The sequence below is a fragment of the Salarias fasciatus genome, chromosome 5 (genome assembly GCF_902148845.1).
Source record: "Salarias fasciatus chromosome 5, fSalaFa1.1, whole genome shotgun sequence".
Taxonomy (NCBI): Eukaryota; Metazoa; Chordata; class Actinopteri; order Blenniiformes; family Blenniidae; genus Salarias; species Salarias fasciatus.
The window spans coordinates 16,581,830-16,603,081 of NC_043749.1; the positions used below are offsets into that span (position 1 = coordinate 16,581,830).

At 42.6% G+C, this 21,252-nt stretch overlaps 1 protein-coding gene across 3 annotated transcripts in view; it reads left to right on the plus strand.

Moving 5' to 3' along the window:
* The window catches only part of arhgap9 (Rho GTPase activating protein 9), a 54,188-nt gene extending 33,873 nt beyond the window's left edge, over positions 1-20,315 (plus strand). The window contains exons 8-21 of one of the 3 annotated variants that reach the window (XM_030091353.1): positions 557-703; positions 882-980; positions 2,184-2,245; positions 2,352-2,439; positions 2,944-3,039; positions 3,778-3,876; positions 5,373-5,475; positions 5,865-5,984; positions 7,681-7,779; positions 9,739-9,816; positions 10,098-10,151; positions 10,985-11,119; positions 15,215-15,320; positions 18,113-20,315. In XM_030091353.1, coding sequence (XP_029947213.1) covers positions 557-703; positions 882-980; positions 2,184-2,245; positions 2,352-2,439; positions 2,944-3,039; positions 3,778-3,876; positions 5,373-5,475; positions 5,865-5,984; positions 7,681-7,779; positions 9,739-9,816; positions 10,098-10,151; positions 10,985-11,119; positions 15,215-15,320; positions 18,113-18,299 — 1,473 coding nt within the window. In that variant the 3' untranslated portion in view covers positions 18,300-20,315. The remainder of the gene's footprint in view (positions 1-556; positions 704-881; positions 981-2,183; positions 2,246-2,351; positions 2,440-2,943; positions 3,040-3,777; positions 3,877-5,372; positions 5,476-5,864; positions 5,985-7,680; positions 7,780-9,738; positions 9,817-10,097; positions 10,152-10,984; positions 11,120-15,214; positions 15,321-18,112) is intronic. The other 2 variants (XM_030091354.1, XM_030091355.1) reach the window with 2 other exon arrangements.
* Positions 20,316-21,252: the final 937 nt, after the last annotated feature.

Here is a 21,252-nt window from a genome sequence, read left to right on the forward strand (position 1 = left end):
CCATTCAAAGGCTTTTTGTCCTTAATTTTAATGCAAAGGCGATCATATTTGTGCAAATATGGACAAGGATAGAAGACACAACAGTGCCGGGTGCGTAAGCCATGCTTAACTCAGCATGTGTATGAAGTTATATGACAAGACAAGAAGTTGGGGTAATTTATCATGTTAAAAGTTTCTCGTATTTGTTCTGTGTTGCACAGGAAATAAATAAATATAGTGGAAAACTGCACGCTTTGAAAAGGCCTTGGCCTTTATGTTGCTCTTTACCGTTACTGGTTTGGGATTTTAATTATTTAGACATTTCTGCTCAGCACACACTGGTTTCTCCAGGCAGAAATATGAACTCAGCGCTGGAATCTGCAGAAACTATGAGATAAAAGAAGGGCTCTTTCTCCAACATTGCTTGCATTTCATTCAGGAAACTTTATCAGTTCACACAGTCAGCCTGTGTCCAACAGAAGCATGTATCTATTTTTACATTCATGCACATTAAATTCCCCCCCCCCCCCCCCTTTTTTTTTTTCTTTGACCCACACCCCACCATTTGACCCTGAAGAGCATGCAGCGCGCCGTCTCCTCCGACACCCTGAGCACCATGGCGTTCAGTCACACCGGCTCCCAGAGCTGTAACGCCGCACACGTGCATGACGCCAAGCAGCAGCTCAGCCACTCGCAGTCCATGATCCTGCCTGACAATGGCAAGGTATTCACCCGCAGAACGTGCACACACATGCACACGCACCCCCACACACACAAAGAGGAGGGAAGGTGAGCAGACCTCCACAGAGACGTGCTGCTCGACACACACTGGACATCTGCATGCACAGACCGCTGAACGGAGCAGGCGATGCCCTCCTTGATGCCCTCTTGTATTTTTCCAGCTGGTCCAGCCGCGCACGGATTACTCCTGCAATGTGACCAACATCGTCGTGGAGCCTCCGTCTCCTGAAAGCTCTCCAGACAGCGACGGCTGCACGCCGGTGAGAAAATACTAATCGTGTTGTGAAAAAGTTTCTTTAGATGAATCACCGGCTGATGTGGACTGATGAGATCCTTCTGTTAGTAGTTCCTGTAGGCTCATGAAAAACTGGTGTTTTAGTTTGGTTTTTCTGCAGAAAAATGTCATATCAAAGTGCAGCGTGGTCAGTATGTATGTATTTATACTATCTGCACATTTTCCTAATGATAATTATAATAAAAAGGCTTGATCCCCTTCAGGCTTCAGTTTGGACGTTAGAGTAAAAAATTGTTCCACCTGAGGATGGAAGGCTGCATCTGTTGTTACACTTAAACATTTATTTTAGCATTTCAATGTATCTCTTTACAATGGGGATTCTTTGATAACTTAAAAGTTATAGCAAATTCAACATAAAACTGTTTTAAGAAAGTAATTGGCAGTTTTACCCTCAACTGATTCCTTCTCATCATGATGTTTTCTCAGAAATGATCCTCCTGGGACAAAAAGAAATTCCCTTCAACGCCCTCATTTCTTGACAAACCCACCCACTCCTACCCACTTTCAGAAGCAATGCCTTATGGGAGTTTAGTCTGATTTGCAAATGTTTTGAAAGAATATTGCTATCTTTTGACAGAATCATCACATTTAGAATAAGCTGGTATTTTCTTGTTGATATGTACTACGAATCTAGGATGTGTCCTTTTCTGTGGAAATCAGTTCAGTTTTTAAACTTTTCTTTAAAGTTTTTCTGAAAAAAAGATATTCTACTGCAGAAAAAAAAGAAAAGAAAAATCCAGGAGTGTTTATATGACGAGACAGGCCGCCTCTCTTTCTTATAAAACCGCCGTCAGCTCTACTTTGCGTCAGTTTGTTCCTCACTGTCTTCATATACTGTACTCAACACTCCTAACTCCGTCGTTAGCATTAATTCAGTTCCCTCGCACCTTAAACGGGGCCATACCGCAGTGGGAGATTTTAGAGCAGTTCCCCTCCTGCTATTTTCTGAATGATGCAACAGTGGAGTTAAATGGGTTTGCTCAGGATGCAGTGCATTACACAGAGGAAAAGCCCTCTGTGCTACTTTACTGTGAACACTTCAACTTGTCCTTACATAGTCTTTTTTACTCCAGCGATCCCCGGCTCTTCTTCAGTGATCCCGTCATTCGGACATCACAGATTTCACTGATTACTGCCTGTCGTAATTCGTGCTTGGTGTGGTTTTTAGGAGCTGGAGAAAGCAGGTCTGTTGAACAAGACCAAAATCGCAGAAGGAGGCAAGAAACTGAGGTGAGGTTACTTTCATCAAAGACACGTGAAACTAATTATACACTTTATTTGAATCCAGGTGAAAAAAAAAATGGGGGAAATATGCATTGTGCTTGATGGATTGCAGGAAGAACTGGAGTCCCTCCTGGGTGGTGTTGGTGGGGAACAGTCTGGTTTTCTTCAAGGACCCTAAATCACAGACACCCTCCAGCTGGGTAAGACTTTAGTCACTGAGTCTCTTGTTTTCTGCAGCGCACAAATACCTTTCTGACATGGATATATAAAAATAAACTCTAGTATCATTGCTGCATGTTGCACAATTCTTAATATCAGAAACATGGGCGACTTTTTAGCCCTCCTGGTGAGAACCGAGAGGAATCTGTGAGGAGGTTCAGGCATCTGATTAGGACAACCCCAAGTTGTTTGTATTGGAAGATTACCAGGAAACCAGGGGGAGGAAGGACCAGCTGGTGAGAATAGACCTCTTGTTTGGTTTTTGGAGCAATTTGGGGTCCCGTCTGGAGATAGTCATGGGATGTAGGGATGTCTGAGCTTGTTGGTTCTCCATACTACCACATGACCACATGTGGGCTTAACAGGAAAGAAGACCAATGGATGCTCACCGTGTTCGTCAATTTTAAAATGGTCATCAAGAAATGGTTGGTCACACTTGAATTCTAACAGATTTGTTGTGTTTTTTTTTTTTTTTTCATTTGAAGAAACCAGGAAACAGTCGACCTGAGAGCAGCGTGGATTTAAGAGGAGCAAAGCTGCACTGGACCAACGAGCTGTCCAGCAAGAAGAACGTCTTTAAGGTAAGAGAAGATAAGAGAACATCCATCCCCAGTCATCTCGGTGTTCCTTTAATCTATGAGCAATTTCAACACAATATCACCATTTATCGCAGAATAACTGTGAGTAATTGACCAATAACTGTCAATTACTAGATTGTGAGTTAACAGAAAACAACTAAGTGCACATTTCCTTTGTGCTCTCAGTGAGGGAAGTGAGAGTGGAAAGCTTTCTGAATCCTGGTCAGTCTTCACTGACCCACACTCACAGAGGAAGCAGCAAAAATTGATTTTCTAAAGAAATGTGTCAGGTTACGTGCAGCTAGGAGTTCCCCACAGAAGAGGGAAGTTTATACCTGCCAACTTTCAATGACGTGGATTTAAAACAGACCCAAGGAAGTAGAATGTAATGTGATCTCGTCGAGTCGTTTTGCCTCAAATTTTTGTTTTGATTCAACTGTATGGTTTTTGTGGTTGTGATATTGACAGGTGTTGCTGCACTGCATTACATTATGAAGCGTGTCTGATATTTATGCCAATTTCACATCATCATTGTATTTGTAGTTTAGTTTTTTATTTATTACATTTGAAATAACAACTTTTTTGTTAATGGGACAAAACAGGTGTTTACATTATTTTGGCCGCTTCCAGAACAAGTCAGCATCACTGCAAACTACAACCACAAGAAAGAATAAAATATCGACAAAACGCACGGTGATGAAATCTCGAGGGACTGAAATGATCTGAAAATGTGTGTTTTAGCTGAGGACGGTGACAGGCAATGAATTCCTGCTGCAGTCGGAGACAGACTCCCTCATCAGAGAGTGGTACACCACCATCCAGAACGTCATCGACAGGCTGGTGAGACGCACACACACACACACACACACACACACACACACACACACACACACACACACACACACACACACACACACACACACACACACACACACACACACACACACACACACACACACACACACAGAGAGAGAGGATGGAGTACTTTCCATTTACCACTTCCCTATTAGTGACTACAATGGTTTGGATAAAATAATGTTCTTTGAAGATGACATTTTTAAATCCGCTGCTGTTTTTTATTATGTACAGACTTCTTCTCAGTTTACTTTTGAAGTCTAACCTGCTCTTTGCAAGAAAGCTAACAATAAACAGATTTGTGTTTTAATTGTAACATGATGCTATAAAGTCAAATTATCTTTCTAAATGGGGTGGAGGGGGGGGGGGGGGGGGGGGTCCTTCATCCATCAGTTTTTGTGCAGCTGGCTAACTGCAGCCAGTTAAATATCAGTTGCTCTGCATCACATTTTCTCACTGAAATCAGAAGAGCTTTCCCTCCTCCAATTAGAGGACTCAAAATGTTCTTTTCTCTACCCCCTCCATCCTTCAGCAATGTTTTTTATTTACCCGAAATAAGCCGCTCTTGAGACACCGAGATCCAACGGAAAACTTGAGTGATCTGGAAATCTGTGTTGTTCAAAAGTGTTCGCTCTGTGTGGATTGTCTGCATTGAAAATTCAGCCTCTCAGTATTGTTAGAAACACATTTGAAATATCCAGTTGACGAGAGCACATAGGATCGTGCTCCGGGCCGTTGGGTAGTGAAATGCATGGTATTAATTGATCTCAGTATGGAAGCATCATTGTTTCCAGAAACATGCTGATCTGATCTGAAGCCTCCATGATGATCTGCTGCAACTGTGCCGTTCAGACCTGATCTTTAAGACCTGCTGCCTGCAGGTTTTAGAGGTTTCTTGGCTCCAACATGCCTTATGTGGAGCCTAATGATAACTTTTTTAAACAATAGTGGGAATTATTTTACAATTAAAGCAACAAAAAGCAAAGCACAGTAAAATATCTAGAATCATCGATCAGTAAAACCCATGCAATAAACGCGAGCTGTAAGAAGAGATTCAGTAGTGGAAATTTAATGTGATAGAAAGGTGTTATTGTCATATGGCGGGCTAATCAATCAAAACAATTTTAAAACAAGGAAAACAATGAGGATGGACAGCTAGCTAGCAGATCTCCAAAATCTAATAAGGCTGAAAACGTTGTGGTGATCAGCTGTTAAAAGACAAGTTCTCACTGATCGCAATGCTCAAGTATTCAACCTATTTAATTATTTGAACCCTGGGAGGCGACTGTCTAAACACAAATACTCATTTTTCTCAGACAGGACTCAACATTGTCACAAAATTATAACAGGAGTTTTTAATGCACATTTTGAACGGCAGCGACCCTAATATGGCACCTTGAGGCACGCCCTTTAACAGAAGGAAGAAGAACCTGACAGCTAATTCCAGATCAGATCTGTAGGTGAATCTGCTTGTCTTCCAGGACCGCGAAAACCCTCTGGACAACGTCCTCCTGTACTCTCTGAGGAGAGCGGGCAGCGTGGAGCTGCTGGACCACAGCGATGACGACGAGAGACGAACATCCCGTAAGTCGGCATCTCGCTCATCGACGTCGCTCCGTCCTTCGTTTACGCGTCCATCGCGAACTGCCGCCCCCCCACCCTTCCTGTCCGGCTTACTCTCTCGCCATCATTGTCACTCTCTTTTCTAAACTTCCACACAGGCTTCTTGCATCCCTCCATCCTGTCCTCCATCATCTCCTCCATCCAGCCCACTTACATTTTCACTCAGCCCCCGTGGCAGATAATCCCCCCGTCCGTCCTGTCTCACCTCCGCCGCCGCCCGGCCCTCCCGCTCTTCATCCTCACCACCATCCCGTCTCATCTTCTCTTCCGCCCCGCGGCCGAGCGCCCCGCACTGACCTCCTCCTCCTTGTCCTCCCTCTCCTCCGCCCCCTCCTCTCCTCCCTCCGCAGTCCCTCGCTCGTCGTCCAACCTGGAAAACACGGAGAGGAAGAGAGTGAAGACCCGGCTGAAGAAGCTGATCTTGAAGAGACCTCCTCTGCAGGCCCTGCAGGAGAAGGGCCTCATTAAAGGTGTGATTTCCTTTTGAAGTTGGAGACTTATTTAAATGAAAGTATCCTTTATTCAGCAGTATACGGGGCGAATCGCGGAAGTGCATGTTCTCTATCGCTGAGCTGTTAATATTACAAGACTGTGCTCTTGCAGCAGAAACTGTCCGCAGGACTTTTTTTGTGAAGTTTTGCCATTTTAGTGGAACTGCATCAAAGTTATGATGGCAGGCAGGAAACCTCAACGTTTATCCTGCAGTGATGCCACATCTCGCTGTGAGCGTGCCGCGCAATACTCCTCGTTTGTTTCATAAGGACTTTTAAGTGATAAAGTTTCTCATGCTACTAACAAAGCATCATTTATTCATCGCTCTTAAACGCTCAAATAATCCGTGAGTTTTTGCATCCACACATGCGCCCATGCAGAATCACTACGTGTTTTATGTGTCTCCCTGCTACAACACATCTGCTTCAAATGAACCACTAGTTATCGGGCCTCTGCTGAGTTTCATGACGACACATTTATGTGAAGCATGTGTGATGAAGCGGCGAGGCGCGCTAAACATGCGCCGTTCCAAGCGGGAGAAATTCAAAGCACACTTATTTCTAGAACAAACATAAAATAAAGTCTAAAACCTGATTTAATGAAGAAAATCTGAAACCTTTAAACACCTGATAACATGCAAGAGACTGCGCGGCTGTAATCTCTCCTCATAGTGTTGGGGAAAAAAAACAAACACACACACACGAGAGCAAAGACTTGTTTTGGAGGATTCTTTGTTCTTTTAAATCCATTCCACTTCAGCTTCAGCAGATCTAAAGCACTTTACGCTGTTAGTCATATTCACCCATTCAGAGTGGCAAGTGGCTTTGCAGAATAAACCAGGGAGAAAAAGTTGGCTGAAAAATCAGTTGTATCTATACCTAATCCTTCCATCCATCCCTTTTCTGTACTGCTTCTTCCAGTTCACTCTCACAGGCTGCTGGACTCAGTTCCAGTACAAAATGAACTAATAGTCAGGCACACACTGGGCAGTCCTTCACAGGGTGAACACAGAGTCCAGAGTCACAAATAATCACACACTCATAATAACACATCTGCTCAATTTAAAGTCATCAATTAATCTCAGCGGCGTGTGTTTGGATGGAGGGGAGACTCCAGAGCAGCTGGAGAAAACAACAAAAAAAAGCATCTCATCTATGCAGGGGTCAATAAACACCTGGAGCTTGTAGGCTGTGACAGCCTCTGGACTAAAGCTCACCTGAAGGCCGCCGCTGCCTGATTCCTGCCTTTGCTGTATCATTTCATAGAGGCAGAGTGATCGACATTTGGATCCATAATAGCTAAACCACACACATCTTCTGAGAGAATGTATCGACTTCCTCTGGTTCATCACACAGCTGTATAACAAACGCATACTGTGGACAAAAGGCGTGCACACGCTTCACCCTATAGTCTATACAGTACAGCTTGTGTTGCATCATCAAGTGTGAGCTTACATGTCTGCTGGGAGCTGAGCCAAACATGGAGGTTTTCTCCCTAAGTGAACACAAAACTTATCAGTAGATTAACTTCAGCTTGAGGCTCTTACATCATGTCTCAGTGAAAAAAAAAAGAAAAAAAGAAAAAGAAAGTGTGTGCAGTTTTCTGAGTAGAAAAAAAAACCCCTCTAAACAGACATGAAAAGTGTGTTTGTGTCTGTCTGTCATCGCTCTTCAGATCAGGTGTTTGGCTGTCGTCTGGAGATGCTCTGCGAGCGGGAGAAGAGCACCATCCCTCGCTTCGTCAGACTTTGTACCGAGGCTGTGGAGAGGAGAGGTACGGTCGCCGCAAAGCGCGCCTCCCGCTAGCGTGATCCTCAGCTCAAAGCGGACTCATGAGGACCGGCCCTCAACAACACCCTGTTTTCAGCCTCGCTTGACAGCAGCTCGGAGCTCGTCGGTCTCGCAACTCTGTGGCATAAATCATCAAACCCCAATTTAATGAAAAATGTTTGTGATTGCCCGACAGAGCGCAGCCTGCGAGTCAGAGAGAAGCTCGTGACAGCTGCCAGCCAGAGAGATGTCTAAATGAGAGAAAATTGAGTTGTTTAGAAACAATGCATCAATAAATATTTAACACGAAATAGGAAAAGAAGTGTTTTAAGTCCTTAACTACATGGGTTTGATGAATTAAATATGTCTGGAGAATTGTAGTTAAACGTCAAGTTGTTTAAGTCTGTGGCACAAACTTTGAACAAAGTAGGAGATGCTGTTTTGATTCCGTTTTTTTTTTTTCTGGAAACCATTACATTGCTTTCCCAAATGCCAGAGGATAGAGACTGTACATCTGTATGTTACACAAAGAAGAGAAAAATATTGGTTTACTTAACATTTTTTCAAAAAATCTGACTTTTTCTGTCACAAATGAGTTAAAAAAAACAAAACAAAAAATGAACCAATAATCTTTGAATTAGAAAAACATCTTTTCCCATATCCAGTTAATTTCTTTCGTTTATGCTTGATTGGGTTTCTGGAATAATCCTAATTTTAATAAATAGTTTGGTGTGAAAATGCAACAGAGAAATTAGTCACGTCTGATCTAGATGTGTATCTGAATATTTGTTGGTAAGCAGCTGCTTCACGTTTTGAGGTGTTTCAGGCCTCGACTGCTTTCCTGATTAACCCTTTCTGATACTTTAATGGTGTTTTGTGGTCCTGGTGTCTTTCACAAACCATTATCACAAACCTTGTTATTTGAAATTTTTAGAATCATTAAAAACTTTCCATGTGCTTCAAGCAGCAATAAGTGAAAAGTTAACCGCTCGCTCGCTGGATTCTACTGTTCCATCAAGAATTTGTTCCATTGCACTTTTAGCTCACAGTTATCCTTCTTCATTTTGTTCTTCAACACAGTTTCCCACAAACTCAGAATTTTCTTTCTGCTGCATGTTTTTAGTTAGATTTTTTGAGTTTTTTGGTGATATTACAGCATTTTGTTGCTTACAGCACCATCTAGTGGTCTCAGATGATATTTACCGGCATATTTATTCATATACTGGTAAGTTCCTTGTTATAAATTGCAAGATCGGGTTGATGCCAGCGTAACTTTTTGTGCTAGTCCTTTAGTTGTTTAGAAGCAGAAAAAAACATGTTAAAATCAAACAGGAGGAGGTTAAAGCTATTATTATTTTTGTAAAATCACACATTTCATTACTGAAATTGCTACAAATGTGATTCCAGGAAGTGCAATTGGAAAACAAGCTACAAAGATTTACTTAACCGTATGAAATCAACAGATTGTTGCGAGCAGATAAATATTTGCAATGAGAAAAATTGTGCAACATGAAACTTAGAATAACAGTGAAATTTGGCATCAGCTCCTGGAAGGAGGGACGTTTTCCTCCATCGTTTAGAGAAGGCCTGAGTTCAGAGGGAGGAGGGTATTTATAGGGACACATGATCATTCATATCAGTTTTTTTACTCATTTTTTGAGGTTGCCTCGAGTGGCAAATTGCTCTCACGCTCCACTTTGCTCACACGTCTTTGGGCACTTAGGCAGAGTAACAAACTTCCCAGGCTCACTCACTGAATTATTGATTTGCAGAAAATGTGACTGCTGTGACCAAAAAAACAAAACAATGAAATCATCTCAGACTGCCTTAAAATCTGAAGAAGCCATTTCTAACCCTCATTAAATTGTAAATAAAGGCAGATGTGACGGGTAAATTGGAGTTTCTTCCTACAGGGCAGTGGAGATCCCCCCTGGTCTGACCCGCTCTCTGTGCTGCCTTTCAGGACTGGATGCTGACGGAATCTACAGAGTGTCTGGAAACCTGGCAGTGATCCAGAAGCTACGGTTTCTGGTGAACCACGGTGAGGATGAAGGAGGGGGGAAGGAGGAGACAGAGGGGGGGTGGGGGGGGGGGGGGTAATAATGATGATTGTTGGTTGTTTTGTCTCTGATGAAATAAAAAGGAGAGAAGAGTGTGACAGGTGGAGGCAGATCTTGTTTCCTCCGCCACTTGGTGCCATTTTGGACGCCGTCGTTAAAGCAGAGAGCGCCGCTCACGCTCGCTGCGCTCCCCCCGCCGCCTCACATCATCCCTGTGATGAGGCATCAGAAAGCCCACTGAGCTACTTGTTGGTTTTTGCAGAGCGAGCGGTGACTACTGACGGCCGCTACATGTTCCCGGCGGAGTTGGTACAAGGTAGACTCCGGCAGATGAGAGGCTGAAACAGCCGCCTTCACGTCTTCGCCCGAACCTGCTTGTTTTTCTGCATCATGCATTGCATAATGTGAACACCTCAGTTAAAGGAACCCCCCCAAAAAATCGCCACCCTCAGACTGACATGCGGAGCCGAGCCGCCACGTTCCTTTTTCTTCTTCTTCTTCGTCTTCTTCTTCTTCTGTGTGCTGCCATTTGCTCAATGTATGTGTGTCCCTTAGGCTTCTGCGCTTTAAGTTTTCTGATGTAATAACATGCAGCAGGTTGTACAGCGGGAGCCGGCACGGTCCGCGGCTGCCACCAAGTGGCCGAATCGGCTTCCTGTGGGCGCGCTCTCATCCCGCAGCAGCGGCAGCGGCAGCTCACTGACTGATGTTTCCCCATCGTGAGATGCGAGATGAACATTGACCTCATTGATGTTCAAATTAAACCCCTGCATTTCAGCTCTTATGATCCAATTTGAGGAGCTTTAGTCAGGCCCGTGTTTAAAAGAAGTGTGCCTTATCCTCACAAGTGCTTGTGTGTGATTTTGTGCGCCTGTTTGTGTACTTTCCACAGAGCACCTCTATCTCCCTCCTGCAGCTACGAGCCTTCATGTCACGCCTCAGCGCTGAAGTGAATTCATGCTCTGCTTATGCTAAATGATGCCATGACTGTAACTCCGCTATTTAAACTCTGAAACTCCCCGTCTTTTCTGTTCTATATTCCCCCGTCTTTCATTCTCTTCCTCTCGCCCGGTCTGTTCCCCTCTTTTCTGCCTCCCTCCCACTTCCCCTCCCTCCCTCCCTCCCTCCCTCCCTCCTCCCGCGTCTCAGAGGAGAAGCTGAATTTGGACGAGAGCGAGTGGGAGGACATCCATGTCATCACGGGAGCTTTGAAACTTTTTTTCCGCGAGCTCCCCGAGCCCCTGGTGCCCTTCGGTTTCTTCACCGACATCGTGGAGACGATCAGTGAGTGACCGCTTTCACCACATGTCAGATTTACATAAGTGAGTCATTTCATACAGACCGAAGCTCAATATGTTCGATCAAATGCACCGCATCAGCTGCCTATGAAGCATCTATGAAGCATAAAACTACATCAGTTTAAAAAAGTGGATGAAATTTCTGACATGACACATGTGGAAATATCTTGTGCTACTTTTAAAACAACTTTAAGTTGATAAATTATGCATTTTTTTGTTTTCAGTTGACAGTCCAAAAAACATTTGAAGCACTTGAGTGAATTAGCTGTGTGAATGTGTGTGTGTGACTGTGTGTATTTATTAAAATCTTGACCCGCAGAGGATGTTCTCTGCCTTCAGCTCCAGCACACCTCAACCCAGAGCTGCATGAAATGATACAGAAGATGGATGAATTGATAATCTACATCAGTTTAGCCTGAATCTGAAACACTTCCATAAGAATTTACTCTCTAATTATTTATGGGTAAAACACATGAAACCACAATCATTTTAAACAGTAAAAAAAAAATTTAAATTGTGATGTTCGACACATTACTGGGACACAAGTTTTCAAATCTTATGTTCTTTTGAGCAGGTAACACATTTAGAAAGAAAAAAAAAATCACTATATTTCCTCAGTTGTATTGTTTTCAAGACTCCAAAAATGTGTAAATATTGTGTTTTCTTCCAGTATATAATTTTTAATCCTAGATTGGAATCAGTATTCTATGTCAAAATAGACTGCATTGTTCTGTAAGTTTTTTCAAAGTTTTTCATCTCCACATAAAAAGACAAGACAGGAAAACACAACACGAAGTAGATTTTTGAACCTCAAGTAGAATTAACAAAAACCTAAAGACAGAGGAAAGAGGAGTAAACTAAGGAAAACCCACATATGCACAGAGAGAACATGCAAACTCTTCACTGAAAGGCCTCCAGGCCTGAACTCCAATACTAACACCACACAGTCCCAGACAGTTGAATCTCTGCTAAAGTATGAGGCAAGTATGACAAAATGTTGCAGATTAGAGGTGTTCAAAGTTAACTTCTATCACTCAACATAATTCAAACAGATGAGAAATCAGGGCTTCTTGTGGCCATCCGCTGCAACAGCATCACTGCAGCAGCGTCAGTTCATCGTTTCAGGCAGATTTCGAATGACATTTAGAGGAAGGTTGTTCAAGTGTTCTTTCAGCGCTAAAGACAGATCTTCTGTTTGTAATCTGCAGCTCAAAATTAATCCCAAACAAACTCCGGACTTTGTGGGATCCTCACCATAACTCCCAGCACTCTCAGTTCATCTTAATGCCCTCAGGTAGTGAATGGCGTCGGCTGTGATTGAGATTATTGTTGTTTGTTATAGCTGCAGAGTGAAAGTGGAGCCGAACAGGTATTTTCTCGTTGGCATCACATGGTGCAATATTTCTTTTACATGGGCCTTATGCTTTTTTTGCTGTGTGTGTGTTTGTGTGTGTGTGCGAGCATGTGTATCCATGCAATTTCCAGGCATTTCAGCACTCTGGTAGCCACAGCGGATTATTTTCTTCCAATACAGCCTGTCTCCTGTATCCTGCCTGCATCTGCAATACATTAAAAAAAATGCTGTAAAGGAAGAATCTCTGTGAAAAAGACGTGTTCAGAAGTGATGTTGTTGATTAGCGCTAATGGGAGAACAGGAGGACTCTTGAAGTCAGTATATTCTGACCGTCTTTCATCTCCAGACAGCTTTCTAACGTGGCAGCATTTTCCACACCTGCCTAAAACTTGCGCACAGCACCACATGTCTATAATTAAAGATTTGCTCGAACAATAAAGGAAAACAACACATCCCCAAGAAAAGCATGGACTCCAAAGCGAGACAATAATTATATACTGACAAACTGTGGAATTTATTGAGCTGTGTTGATCTTTACATTTCAGCGGAGCCTTTCTTTCCATCCTATAATCCTCCGTCTGTACAAGTATATTTAAATCACGCTTGAATTGTTACACCGTCATTTTAAGGAAAACACTTTTTTTTTCTGTTGCGTCTTGTGTGCAAATACCATGAAAACGCTGAAGCCAACAAATCATATTTCACTTCTTTACAACTTCTTTCTCTGGCACCTCATTTATCCTCACTGATGTACGTCTTTTTGAGAAACAAGCCACAAATATATAGTTTAGATTAGATTTTCTTTTTTTTTTTTTTCATACAGAGAAAAAGCCTAAGTTTTTTCTTTCTTTTGGAACAAAAATGCATCGTCTGTTTCTGCTAAGCTGTGTGATTTTAGAGTTCTATGATAGACAGATTTCAAAATAATCGTAATGATCGTAAAAATAGTAATCAAAAGAAGAATGCGAAGATAATGACCGAGAAGGGAAGAAATACAACACAGCGATGAAGATGACTGAAGCAATAAAGATCAATGTGACATGGAGGAAGACAATGGAAACAATCCTGACCACGAAGAAGACGATGGTTTGAAGAAGAAGAGGAAGAAGAGGAAAATGAAAAGGAACATTGAGAAAAGTCAAAGAACATGAAAAATAAAATAAAAACAAGCTCAAAAAGAACAACATGATGACGACAACAATAGAAAAATTAAATATCTATTGTTAGTGATTATATATTCACAGACAGTGCAGGAATGCAGTACAGTCTTTTTTTATGTTAAGGCATTTTTTCTTGATGAAAAAGAAGAAGATGATGAAAAAGACAATGATGCAGGAGGAAGAAAAAAAGTACCAGAACAAAAGGTGACAATGAAAATGAAGAAATACAAAGAAGAGGAAGAAAATAACATGACAAAGGAGAAAATGAGGAAAAAGAAAAAGACAACAAGGAATGATAATGAAAAGATGAGGAAGAATTATCAAAAATTAGGATTGATGAATTATTATGTGCATACAGTGCAATAGTCTGGCAATGTTTTCATTTTCACACAATGTAATTTCACAGATTCATGCGTGCAACACAATAGAAACTATTATTGGGTTAATAAATTTTATTTCACACCAAAAAAAAAAAACAAATTGGGAGACGAAAAACCCAAGTCACATTAATATTTGTTTTTGGAATGAGGATAGATATATTTTCTATTTCTTTACCAACACTGGAAGTGTGTATGTTTTGTGTGTATTTAGTAGAATAAGCTGCTTGTTTTTACAGGGTCTTTAAATCACACCATCATAAAAATGACAATTAGTGTTATTAATACGACGACCCATCAGAGTGATACATTCCTACCACACTGTGAAGTCCATCCATCGTCTACACTGCTGTTTCCAACAGATCCCAGTCCAGACAATCACTCACAGCAAATCTGATATAGGTATTGATTAGCTTCAAATGCGTGTTTTTAGAGTTTGGAAGGAAACTCTGGAGAAAACATGCAAACAGCACAATATATAGCTACAGCAAATCAAGTTGCTGCGCGGTGGTGAGTTCACTTTACTGATAAATTAACTGATTTAGTAATTAAATTCATCTTATCAGCATACTTCGTCACTCTACTAAAACCATTTGAATCGTGTGATCTCGCATTTTTATCATATCTTTAGTGTCTCCTTAAAGACAAGAGAAAGTTGTTTGAATACTTGATATAAGATCTAAAAATACTGATAGTGAATGTGAGGGTTTTTTGGGTTTTTTTGTGTTTTATTTTTTGTTTTTTTCCCCACTTTAAGTGATCACCAGTTCAGTTCATCAAATCTCAGTGGGGATATGGGATACTGGTATCAGATGAGATTTTGCATGTGTTATCAGTGAGCTGATATGTAAATCAGTTCTTCAATGCAAATAAAGAGCATGAAATGAAATTCAAATGATAACATGATGATCATCATCATTTCTTTCAAACATGTAGATCATAACATTTTTTTTCACATCTTCACATATAAAGACAGCTATATATACAGTTCACGTGTAAATGGACCCATCTCCCCTCTGCCGTAGTGCACATGAACCCACTCACACACTAATCTTGTCTGAAAAGGAGTAGGAAGAAGCAAAGCGTGTTTAATCCTACCCCTTCTCCTACATCCCAACTTGCTGTTGAATATGCAGATGACACGTCTCTCGCTGTGTGTGTGTGTGTGTGTGTGTGTGTGTGTGTTGCAGAGATGTCAGACTACATGGATAAAGTGGATCGCCTGAAGTGTCTGGTGCTGAACATGCCTCCTCCGAACCACGACACGCTGCAGTTCATGTGTCGCCACCTCCGACGGTGAGAAGAAGGGACTCGGAGTGCAAACAGATGTGTTGGCCTTCGTTTCTTTCAGTGGCCTGAACTTGGCTGAGGTCACAAAGTTGAATTTTTTTTCTTTTATTTTCTCCTGGACAAAAACAACAGATGCTCCTGTCCTAAAGTAAGATCTCTCCTCCTCATAATGTTTCTTTTTAAATCTGACCACAAGAGGGGGTAGTTCTCTTGTCGGCCTCAGTAATTTTCTGTCAGGGATTCTTTGGCAGCAGCTCTCAAAGTATGCCAGAGCTGCACCAGGACCATGCTGTTGTTAAGTTTGGGTCCGAGTGAAGATGAAAAGGCTGGAGGAAGATGAATGGTGTACAATGTTCAGCGAGCCAGTTCCTTTTACAGTACATAAAATGTGTGTTTTTTACCGCCTATGGTTTTTCCTTCCACTCCAGGGGTGAGCGTTCGTGTTCTGAGGCCCATATTTGTGCCAGGGTGTGGTGGGCCCCATGAATTTGTCAACTCTGTGTCTTTCTCTCGTTTTCTTTCCGCTGTCATTCCTCTCTCCCCCCGTTCTGGTTCTCATTTATTATCTCCCTGATCAATCGCCCCCCCCGTCTCCTCCTCCTCCTCCTGCTCACTTCTCCAGCTCCTTTCCCTTCACTTCCCCCTTCATCCTCTTCCTTTTCTTTTCATTCTTCCTTTCCTCTTCCTCCCCTCATCCTCCTCCCCTCCCTCCCTCCCTCCTCTCCCGCTCTCCTCTTTGCCTCGAAGGTCCCATGGGAGCCTTGTGGTTCGTCTGCTGGAAGGCATACCAACACCACCGCCGCCACCGCTGGAACCTCTCTCTTTTCTCTCTCTTCACCCTCTTCCCTTCCCTGCTCACTTCTTCTTCTTCTTCTTCTTTTTTTTCTCCTCCCTCTCCTCTCTCCCTTTTTTCCTCCTCTCTTTTTAATGTGGAAGTTTTGAGCAATTGCTGGCTGCTCCTGTGGCTTGGTGGGAATGGCATTTTTAGAAGAATGCCTCATGCTGTGGCTTTAACCCATTCCTGAGTCCCCCCCAAGTCTCACACACACACACACACACACACACACACACACACACACACATCAGCATAGGTGGATACAGGCAGTGGATTTAGAACACTTTAATGCACAAATCTATGTCGTAAAATCCAGATGGATGTAGGAGAACATGCACGCTAAAAGCGAGAGGTCACGGGCGGATCCACCAACCGAGTCTTTTAGTTTCTGTCCAGAGTTATAAAGATGTCACATCCCGACCGCAAGCATGAAACTGTATCAGCATTTAGCATTAATCTGGACTCCTCCTGTCCAAAGTGATGGTTTCGACCAAGGTTGAGGTTCCGCACGGCGTCTGGAGGAGTAAAGTCAACATGCTCAGGGTGCCTGGGCTCACAAGTTGTTAATCAGCGCTTTATTTTTTCGTCTAATGTTGAAGCCTGATGATATCAACTCGGTGTGAAGAAGATACAACACAAGCTAAAACTCAGAACCCCCAGTTTCCTGGGTCAACAGTATTTTTTTTTTTTTTTTTTGTCATAAATAAAAGTTTTAACTATTTTGCTTAACAAGATAAACCTTTTCAGAGCCAAATTTCATTGGTTGGAAAAGCGAATGTCAGGTTATAAAAAAACCACGAACAAGTCGTAGACTTTCAGCTTCACTATTGATAAACTTTTAGTCGAGAATTTGATGACTTCCTTTGAGTGCTTGTTGTAGAGTCACCTCAAAGATATTCTAAATTAGTGGATCTGCAGGGAAAGTCTGAATCGGGGCAGCATTTAAAAGTGTTTGTCCTCCCTGCTTTATAGCGAGTTGTTGTCAGCTCATTTTTTAAAATGTGATACTAAAACCTTTCAAACTCGCAAGTGAGAAATCTGCAAATGTATTTTGGTCATATGTGCTTCTTTTTAGCTTCCTAGTAATTGTAAATACACAACAATTTATGAAAACGTGATTGAACAGATAAACAGATCGAACTCCTGTTTAGAATGACTTCCTCATATTCAATGCATTTAGGATGAAAATGTAAAAGAAAAAAACTGCTTGAACTCATACGACTAATGTAAGTGTCCACTTTCAAACAAGTTCCCAGTGCTTCTGAAAAGTCATATCTCGAGTTATTTTCTGAACGTGATTTAAGATATAACAAGATATCGTGATTGAATCGTATGAAAGTATGAAATCTAGCTGGAATCGATTGATAGAAATGGTGAATTGTTTCTCATTTTGTTCAGTTGATTACTTCTCTGTAGTTTTATTTTAAAATGTAATCATGTCGTTATCACAGTGTGATGAAATGTCCAAGTATATTGGTGTGTGTCCTTTAAAAGGTTGACCATAGAACTTTTATCAGGCCTCTGACAGGAAACTCTGTGATATTAGGATATTTTACCCTGAAATCAAACACGGTGGTTCATATCTTTACTCCGTGGTCCTCCATACCGTTATAAAACAATGTTTTGACCTGATGGTATCGCTTTACTGAAAAGACTGAGTCTTTCCGGCTCATTATATGAGGGGTTGTGGGGGACGTGAATGTGTGGAGAAAATGTCATGCCTCCTCATCCAGCGGCGGTTGAGACATTTCTCCGAAAGCCACAAATGTCAGTCTCACGGTGGCCGTCGAGGAAATGTCATCAAAGTCCATCCATGAGCTGTGGAGACATTCCGGTTCACTGCGGCGGACCTGCTGACACTGACTCCCCACAACTGCGGCTCCACATTTAAAGGTTTTCCTTTATGAGATCTCACTTAAATTTTTTTGTTTTGTTTTTTTTTTTGTGTCACATTTCTCCGCAGGGTGTTGGAGCATTCAGACACCAACCGAATGACCACCCAAAACATCGGCATCGTGTTCGGGCCCACGCTGATGCGCCCGGAGCGCGACAACGGCAACATGGCCGTGAACATGGTATACCAGAACCAGGCGGTGGAGCTCATCCTCAGCGAGTTCGAGCACATCTTCGGGACGAGGGGCGCCTCCTGATCGGGCGGAGGTGGCAGCTCCAGATCCCCGCCAAAGCACAAGTATTGCAGCGTCCGTCCTCTCCGCCTGTTGACTCATATTGTGTAAAATGGATTTCACATCAAAAGATAATTACAGGGGCGAAAAGAGCCAGGACAGAAAGCTGCTAATCACGACATCTGGCCTCCATATAAAGCCATGTTAAAACAATAATAGTAAAACCAGCCAATTTTAGCTGCAGTACTTGTGCCTTCGACTGCAGATGTGGAGCCCTGCCCCGGTGTGCTGCAACAGACGCCTCCCTGTCGCTTCTCCTCCACGTTTCAGACTCCATCAGGACAAATAAAAAGCCATAAAAGTGATGCATCTCGTCCTGCCTGAGCAGCAAGCTGTGTTCAGGTGTTGATCAAGAACTGTGAGGAGGGTCATGTCTTAACGGAAACAAACAAAACAAAACAAAACAAAAAAAAACTTAGCAGAACCATCTCACTGTGAAAAACACACGCACCAGCACCCTGTGCTGCGAGGACGGACGGTTCCCACCTGCAGCGCTGCTGATGCGGCAGGCTTTTAAATGAAGAAGGAAGCAAAGGTGGGTGTGCAAATGTGGCCACATCGCCTCTGACAAACGGAGACTTCTGGGGTTTATTTCAGAGAACTCTTTCAAGCATGATCTCAGTGACGGGACAGCTGTGCCAACCGGGCAGCGAAACCTTCCTTTGTACCAAATAGTCCTTTGTGGTGTGTCGACCCTCAGAGCTTCCCTGAACGGACAAAGTTGAACCTGTCTTCTATTTTTTAATAACAGTGCAAACTCTTCTTAAGTTAAAAGATATTGACATGTAAATATATGTGTGGCCTGAAGCCAAATTCAAACTGATACAGGAGCTCTCCAACAAGCTGGAGCCCGATCGCCGACTCTCCTGCAATAAAAACCCGTCAACAGGCTGATCTGCTCCACGATGCGTCCCAGTGTTTTTTTTTTTGGAACCACCAACGGGTTTGCGTGAGAGATAATGGAAGCGTGTGGAGGTATGTGGACCTCGGAGAGTCGGCGGGCGGAGGCATCCCCAGTGATTGGTGCAAATGCTGCTTTTAATAACAGAACAAAAGGGGAACTGGAAATGCATATGTTTTAAAAATGTGGATTTCCCCCCCCCCCCCCCCCCCCCCCCCCGAAACCCTCTCACTCTCTCACTCTGCGGCTTGGGTAATTTTATATTGACTGTGGGTTTGGCAGAAGACAAAAAAGAGTAGAAAAGAGGCACTGCTGGTGTGGCGGAGGGGGGGAGGTCGTGGATTCTGCAGAGTTTTATTAGATGTATTTATTCATTTTTATGTTTGTATTATTTCAAGCCATGTCACCTTGTTGGGAGGCGCCCAGCTTATGCGGCGCTGATTGACGAGACCTTGTAAGCATTTCCAAGGACGTCTTTGAATTTGAAATTACACAAAACCAGGCTTGTTTTTTTGACCCAGTTGCATGTGTGCGGAGTCATCCGTGACTTTGACTCCAGCTAATATCGCAGAACGTCTCTCCCTTCGACTCCGGCGTCAGAGGTTCCTCATCTAGTGATTATGAAATCGTTGATGATTCCAGTATTTCATGAAAGAGTTCTGCCGTTTTGTTTTGTTGTCACTCAGTAGCATTAAACTGCTGTCGGACTGAGCTCTGTCACGTGTGTTATTTCATGTTGGCGTGACGGTGATATTCGCACACCGAAATTACATCGGCTCCTCAGACAATCGGCGGCCCTCCTCACCCCCACCCTCCCCCAGCGACTATCAGATCTTCACTCTCACACCTCCTTTCAGATGAATTTACCACAAAGCAGAAGACAAACTGTCCCCTGTTCTTGCTACTTTGAATGCGGACGACCTTAAGTTTAAAAAAGTATACGTACAGCACGGTTTTGACACGTGGACTGATGAAATGTAACAACAGAAAAACGATTTCAAAACCATTTTGACATCTGTGGCTGATTATTTTGTTTGTTGCATCACCGAGGCATTTATTAAAACGGTGGTAAGTCCTGACATGTTTTCATCTGTTGTGTGTTTGTGATTCCCTGCAAAAACTTCTCAAATCTAATTCAATTTTCTTGATCCATATTTAAATGAATTCATTTGGAGAGGATACGTTCAGGTTCTTGGCAGTTTTGAAACTTTTATTGGAGTCCACTGCTGAATATCTGTTATTCCTCCGTGACGTGTCACAGCTCAGAGAAAGAAAAGGACTGATTTTGAATATTTTTTGTTGTTTTTATTCTAGGATTACACACAAAACGACATTTTTCTGGAGCTCTGTGCTGTCTTTATGCACTGTATCTCTAATTTTTTTGTAATAGTTTTTTCATTGTGTGTGCTTCAGATTAACCTTCAAGACACTTCAGGAAGATAAAAACCTCATGATGGCGCCTTGACTTTGTTTAAAGAGTATTTTCCAAGCCCTGCTTTACTCTGTGGCATCGTGATGTAGCTTCAGGTAGAAGAGCAGTTTTCTTTAGTGTCTCTGCTAACACCAACAACAAACTTCCACCCTTGATTCTGTAGCATTTTATTTTGTAGGGAGCAAAAGGTCATAGTTCATGTTTTGTCTTGTGTGTTTTATGTGTTATTTTCACTCTCTTTCTCGTTTCAGGTTCTTTGATTTCCCCGCCTCGTGTTTGATTGCTGCTCCCTGCCCTGATGTCTTTCACCTGTGTGTGGTTGTCGTCACCTGTTGCCTTGGATTTATAAAGGCCCGTCCTCGTGTGTGTTCTGTTTTGTCGGTCTGTGTGTGTCACTGAGTCTCAGCTTGTCTGTGTCAGTGTTGTGTTTCTGCCCTTTGGTGATGCAGCTTCTGTGTTGGAGTTTTCTTAGTGCCCTTTGTGGACTTTGTCCCTTTTAGAACTGTGAACTTTTGGTTAGTGGAGATTTCCAGTTTGTCCGGACATTAAAATGAGTTTTGCTTTCAACTGATGCCACTTAATGT